Source organism: Pinus tabuliformis, chromosome 9 (genome assembly GCF_031772625.1).
Source record: "Pinus tabuliformis cultivar Carrire ecotype Pingquan chromosome 9, CPIR1, whole genome shotgun sequence".
Classification (NCBI taxonomy): domain Eukaryota; kingdom Viridiplantae; phylum Streptophyta; class Pinopsida; order Pinales; family Pinaceae; genus Pinus; species Pinus tabuliformis.
This window is the reverse complement of record NC_142307.1, coordinates 1,396,582,399-1,396,589,369: the sequence shown is the minus strand read 5'-3', so window position 1 is coordinate 1,396,589,369 and position 6,971 is coordinate 1,396,582,399. Positions and strand designations below refer to the sequence as shown.

Sequence of the window (6,971 nt, the reverse complement as noted above, 5' to 3'; positions counted from 1 at the left end):
AACATGGCAGCTTAGTTTCACATGCATTCAAAAAGCTGGAACACATATCCCCATATTAAACCACGTCCTAATCAGAGAGTTGCTATGATTGACAATCTAGGCCATGACATTGCCACATCACATATACACTACATCCACTTTAATTATAATTTCTTTCTGACGGGCCTTCCGCCGATTCTCGGAATAGATTTGCCAGACCCTCTTCTAGACAGATCTGATATTTCATTCAACTGGTTCATTCAACATTCCCTTCGGCTTCAGGAAGCTCATGGAATTCTGATAAATACATGCCAAGAAATGGAACCAGCACAAATAAAAGCTCTCAAGGAAGGAAGGTTCTGAGCGCTGTTGAAATGACCCCTTGTATTTATCCCGTTGGGCTGCTAATAGCTTTGTCTCTTTCAGAATCTGAAGAGAAGTTTGAGAAGGAGGGCTGCCTCAAATGGCTGGACCGCCAGCCTGCCTCGACAGTTCTGTTCATTTCTTTTGGGAGCCGCGGCACCCTGTCGGAGAATCAGATTCAGGAACTAGCTTTGGGGCTAGAAGCAAGCGTGCAGCGGTTCCTTTGGGTGTTGCGTAAGGAGCCTCCTCCTCCAACTGAATCCATGATGACTACTGAAGCAGATATGAGGGAGGTTCTACTTGAGGGTTTCGAGACTCGAATCCAGGACCGTGGATTTGTGGTGGATTCATGGGCGCCTCAGATTGCTGTCCTCTCTCATCCATCCACAGACGGTTTCCTTTTTCATTGTGGTTGGAATTCAACGATCGAAAGCATCTTACATGGAGTGCCGATGATCGCTTGGCCTCTCTTTGCTGAACAGAGAATGAATGCCTTCCTTCTAGTGAAGGAGATGAAGGTGGGCATTGAAGCGTAGAAGGGTGCAGATGCATTGGTGAAGAGAGAGGAAGTGGAAAGAGCGGCGAGGGAATTAATGGAAGGAGAGGGGGAATGGAAATGAAGAAGGGGATGGAAAAATTGAGGGGAAGGCCCATCATTGAGTGACAACTGTCTTAAGGATGGAAAACATCACGAAAATGGTTTCTAAAAAGCGCAATATTCTCAACTGCCTACGACATTCCAATAATCTGAACCGCCTACAACATTTTTCACCGACGATCTAATGGCTGGAGTTTATTCCATCGTCTAACAATCGATCTAAAGGGCCATAACGAGACAACACGGCATGGAGGGGAGTTCCTTTCAGAGGGAACAAATATTTTTGAATACCTATCCACTCTTAAAACTATTTTGCAGATGGTGCAAGGCTTTATGAACCACAACCCCATGCCAGAATTCAGAGAGTTCACTCACGCAGTTGCATAAGCATTCGTGCCATAATCCTAGATTTACTTCTTTGAGCCCATTAGACTTGAATGCTATTCTTCGACACAAAAAATTGCAGACTTCTTCATGCATGGCAAATATCAGTGCTAAATGGTGTTCAGCATCCTTGTAATTATGATAAATTTCAGGTGATTGAATTACGATATAACTTTCAGGCAATTTAATTTGATTTGCAGATTCCAAAACATTTTAGTAATCAAATTTCCTTAATATTCTGCAATCTTGAATTTCATTACGTGTGCTCTTAACAACGCTCAGCAGACTTTGCTAGTTTCGATCAGAAGATTGCACCCTCACATTTCTTTGAAGGATCTGGATGAAATGGCATGTTTATTATTATTACTGGCAATGCAGTATCTATGGCGATCTGGCCTCTTCTGTGAATTCTACTCGTTTACTGGCATTCCATTTTAGTTTCTCTTTGAACCATCTCAGCTCTATGGTTGTTTCCCATCGATAAAGAAAATCCATGGCTTAAGGAGATTCTCATGACAGAGAAAAGAAATGAAAGCGCGAAGTCATACTTGACATACAGAAAATTAAGAAACCATGAAAGAAAAGAATTAAAGGAATCAGAACCATTATATAAATTTCCATTGTTCCATTACAGTTCAAGCAAAATGTGGCTTCTTGATAGAGGAACATAACATGCTGCTTTCATAGACATTTAATTGCTTGCTTCCTGGACATGATTTCTCATGGATACCACTGTACTCAAATTGCAAAGGCAAAATACATCACAAATACACAGACAACAACTAAAATAAAAGAATCTTTAGCTCCTTATTGACCTACTACTACTCATGATGATCACCAGTGCTGCTGTTTCTGTAAAACCCCATCTGATCCTTTGAGCTCATCAAGAGGGACCGAAGAATCTCGCTGCTGTCGCTGGAAGCCCACTCCATCGGATCCACAGAGCTTATGAGCGGCCGAAGAATCTCATGCACGACTATCCATCTGTTGCTGAAAACATCCGCAATCTTTATACCCACATAATTGACAGAGAAGGGTTTGCTATCGCTCACAACCAGCGATTGCCCATGGAGGAGAGTCTTCAGTCTTGTGCCCGCCGGAAGCTGCACCAGATCTGCCAAAGGCAGCCTCATGTTGGGAACCACATGGTACCTCACATTGTTCGAAAATTCTTGGCCTTCGCTTGAGAAAACGGAATCGTCGCTGAGAGTAAAGATGGTGAGGTTTTGCAGGCGCAGAAGCTCATGATACTTGATGCGCATGGCCAAGGCGAGGATGCTGTAACCGCGATCTCTAAGACTGAGCGCTGCATCTTGCAGCATGAAGGGCGTTATGAAATTCAGGGGATGATCAGGACCAGAACTAGCTGATGATGATGGTGATGGTGACATCATTGCAGGAACAGGGGCTCCCGCAGTTGTGTCATAATTACTGTGATCAAGATCAAGATCAAGAAGCAGCTTGTCGACGCCATGGATCGCTAACAGCCCGTCATTGAGAATGTCAGGATGCGAGACAAGAACTCCATTAATGTACACTGGATGATACTCGGCCGGCATCTGAGTGGAGGGAGAGATGGAATTTTGGCGGCCACCTTCGTGAGAATTACCTGTGACGACGAGGCTGCAGTGGGCGGCAATGGCTTCCAGGTTTGTTCCGTTGGGCAGCTTTTGCAGATCGGCGTAGGTGAAGAGGCCCTTGGCGATGTGGTGGGAGAAGGCCCATCATTGAGTGACAACTGTCTTAAGGATGGAAGACGATCTAATGGCTGGAGTTTATTCCATCGTCTAACAATCGATCTAAGGGCCCATAACGAGACAGCGCGGCATGGAGGGGAGTTCCTCTCAAAGGGAACGCCTTATGGCATAAGGAACGCCTTATGACGTAAAAAAATATAAAACAATCATAATACCTCTAATAAACAACTCAATAAAATGAAATCTTTTACGTACTATTCGTATATTATTAATTATAACCTCATAAAAAATTTCATTGATATACAACTAAAAAATTGTAATAAGATTCATATAAAAAAAATCAGTTTTAGTGTAATAGTATGTAAAATTAATTACAAAGAAAAGAAACACAAAATAGATAATAGTAAAACCACTTTAACTCCGAATTACTTAGATGTTGAGCTTAATATGAACTTTTTAGATTATTAAATTAATAAAAATATAATATAAAAATATTTACATATTTTATAAAGTACTCCGCCATTCACAGAAATTCAACTATTTTTTAAAAAAAGTCGGCTTGAATTTAATATCTCGTCCACATTATATGTATTAGGAAACACACGGAGTGTGGAGTGCTGTGATTTTTTTATGAAACGGAAAGGCGATGCATGTGGTTACTTGAGTCATTGATAACGATTTCGTTTGAACATTAAATTCCGCTGATTACAATCAACGACCTTCACTTCGTCCTTGAGTATGATTCAAACTCTCACACAAATAAATAAATTTGTATTTCTATTGTTAAATAGATTTTTATGTTGATTGCAGATATAGGAATATTTTAAAATTAGATTCATAAGTTTAATTTAGATGTCAGATCAGGCCCTAGTATATATAGGACAAATGTCTATGAGTTCCGTGAAAAGAAAAAGAAATTCAGAAGTGCGATGCATTTAGGTTCTGTATAAGGCACTTTGGAGATCTTATATTAAAAAAAAAATAATACCTATATTAATAAATTAAAAATATTAATAAATTAAAAAATATTAATAATAAAAATTAATGTAGTTTATAGATAAAATATTTTTATTTTATATTAAATTTTATATAGAAAGATAAAGTCATTGAAAGTAAAAGGAATTTTTTTTAGTTTGTAAATCAAATTTTATTCAAAGTTTGAAAAGGAAATACATTAAAGGAAAAGCACAGGTAGTCTCACCTTGACCAGGTTTGTTGAGTACCAGTGAAAGCATATGACAATGAAATAAAAAACCAAAGAGAGACACAATCCACAATTTCAAAGGCCATAGGCCCCAATAAACAGATAGAACATATAAACACCTGTATCTATGCTACTCGTTAGAGCTGATCGAGACTAGGTTGTACGGAGTTGTAGCAGGAGGTGGCAGAGGACGAAAGGAGCATTAGACACGCTCCTCAAAATGGGTCATCCAAGCCTCTAGTTTCTCGACCTTCTCTAATAGAAAATTCTAGCCGCACCAGACCACCACAACACGCTCCCGAGTATGACATTGGAAATAATGCATTTTGTTTAGAGTTGCTATCAATTCGGCGTGCATCTCTTGTCTAACCCACTCTGAATTCTCCAGACGATCCAGAATTGACTGAACCACATCTCGGCAGTGCTCCATGCAACAGCCTTGTCGCTGGTCACGACCACCTTGACGCACCGATAAACAATGCCCAGAACCACATGGACGAACCAAACCCCTTCATTGCAGAATGGGCGGAGTGAGGCGACCCTGAATCCCAACTAAGTCCACATGTCTACCACCTCGAGCTGCTGACTCCGCGTGTCCAGAATGCCCCGGACGACCACCACCTCTGCCTCTTGAAGTCGCGCAGCTCGAAACCTCTGCACTTAGACCTTTCAAACTCCCTCAACCATTGCCAAACACTAGCTTGAGTCGAGGCCTGGACTTAGCCACACCTGGCTTACCTGAATTAGGCGGCACCTGGGCTGAGGACTGCCCTAAGCGAGGAACCAGCCGCATGCTTGAAACCCCAACACCACCTAAGTGGGAGGAAGACCACCATTCCAATAGCTCCCAAACAATCCACGTGGGGTCAAGACCACCAACTCCGACTGAACCTCCTCTCCCTGTAGCGTCAGGCACCTATAGCTTACAAAGTTATTTTCCACCTCGAACCAACAACATACACCCCTCTTGAAGCGACCCCTCACAATTGCGGTAAACCAAAACCCGCGACAGGCTCGCCAATGGCACCACCCCAAAGACCAAGATCCTGTGAACTGGTTGGGGAGGCGCACTTCAATAATCCCTCCACTAAAGGAAAATTCAGAACTAGCCTAGACTAAAACCATACCAAACAAACCAGAAGCCACATCAAAACACCCCCGTCATATGCACATACACCACATTCCTTGCAGACTTGCTCTTGCCAATCCCAATTCAAAAATTGATAGCTACCCACACCCACCAGTAGGGGTGGAACGTTCTACGAAAATGCCAACCCTTTGGTTGGCCTAGAGCACCTCTGCAACATCCTTCTCTTCTCCCAGCACTCCACACATAGGCTCCAAAACTCTCTCCACTGCAGAATGACCATTGAACACCCCCACCACCCTCCATAATGTTAATGCGCTCACCACCCTCCGCAAGACCCAATGTTACTTAAGGTTTCCCACACCGATATTTGTTGTCTCTCATACTCAAGGTAATATGGGAGGGCCATGAGGCTAACCCGCCATCTTGTAGCCACATGCTTACCTTAGGCACCCATGAGTTCCCTCAGGAACATCCTCCTCTTCGTTCCTCACCCCCATTGAGGAGGCCTCCTCCGAGGCCACGATCTTGCTTAGATCTTCCATGGATATATCCTGCATGGGTGTGGGCCAATCCCTGATGACTTCATGGTCCTGATGATCACAACCCCAATTAGCAAGCTTATCTGCCGCCTTATTTCCCTCTCGGTCAACATGCTCCATAATTACGTATTCAAAAGAAGCGATCCTTGAGAGAATATGTTCACCGATGAGTTCTAGCCTCCAACTCTTAATCACCCAGTTTATGGGGGACCCATTTATCAATTTTTGTAGCATGGCAATCGCTATTTGAGAGTCCCCCATGATCTGCATCTTAGCCATCCCCAAATCCACTCCAACTTGTAGTCCATTTTCCAGCACCAGAACCTTTACCACATTATTGGTGGTGCTACCGCATGAGACTATATAAATTTCCACAACTTTCCCGTTGTCATTTTGAAGTATTACCCCTAGGCCAGCTGGACCCGGATTGCCCATGGAGGCTCTGTGAAAGTTCAATTTGAGGAATCCGCGTGGCGGGCTACTGAAAACATTTGGGGAGCAGGATTTAACAGCACTTGGCCCTGCAGGCCTAGGGATGGAGAGGGTCGAATTGAGGTCAAGCACGATTAATATTTTCCATTTCATATTTGTCACCTTCCAATCTTCATCCGAACAACGAGAGATTAAAATAGTTTCTTTAATATTACTCATCACTATTTTCCAGACCTGGTCAGTCTAGATGTTCTCCGAATGGAATACTACTCTATTCCTTGCTTTCCAAATGTTCCAAAGAACAAATCCCTGTGATATGCACCATGTTATGTTGAGAATGGGGTTCCAGAAGAGAGTCCGTCACCACTGCTCTAAAGAGTCCTTTAAACTATTTCCTGACCGATTTCTTACTATGAATAATGTAGCATGTCGGTCCCAGATTTCCCGTGATTTAGAACAAAAGTTCAGTAAGTGATCGGTTGATTCCTCCTCCCTAGTGCACAAGGGGCAACGAGAGGGGCCACAAAAGCATTTTTTTTCTAATTTTATCCGATGTGAGGAGCTTACCATGCCAGATAATCCAAAGAAAGAAAGAAATCTTGGGCCACAACTTTGAGTACCATATTCTTTTCCATAATGGGTTAGGAGCCTGGTCAAAAGAAGTGGAAAGAATCAAATAGGCTTC

The 6,971-nt window shown here is 42.6% G+C and overlaps 1 protein-coding gene and 1 pseudogene across 1 annotated transcript; one reads left to right on the top strand and one right to left on the bottom strand.

Moving 5' to 3' along the window:
• Positions 1-353: 353 nt before the first annotated feature.
• Positions 354-878, top strand: LOC149153754 (UDP-glycosyltransferase 72B1 pseudogene; annotated as a pseudogene).
• A 1,267-nt stretch (positions 879-2,145) lies between these two features.
• Positions 2,146-2,883, bottom strand: LOC149153753 (fasciclin-like arabinogalactan protein 21). Its single transcript, XM_089443911.1, has one exon. The coding sequence runs from the start codon at positions 2,881-2,883 to the stop codon at positions 2,146-2,148; it is 738 nt and encodes a 245-aa protein (XP_089300037.1).
• Positions 2,884-6,971: the final 4,088 nt, after the last annotated feature.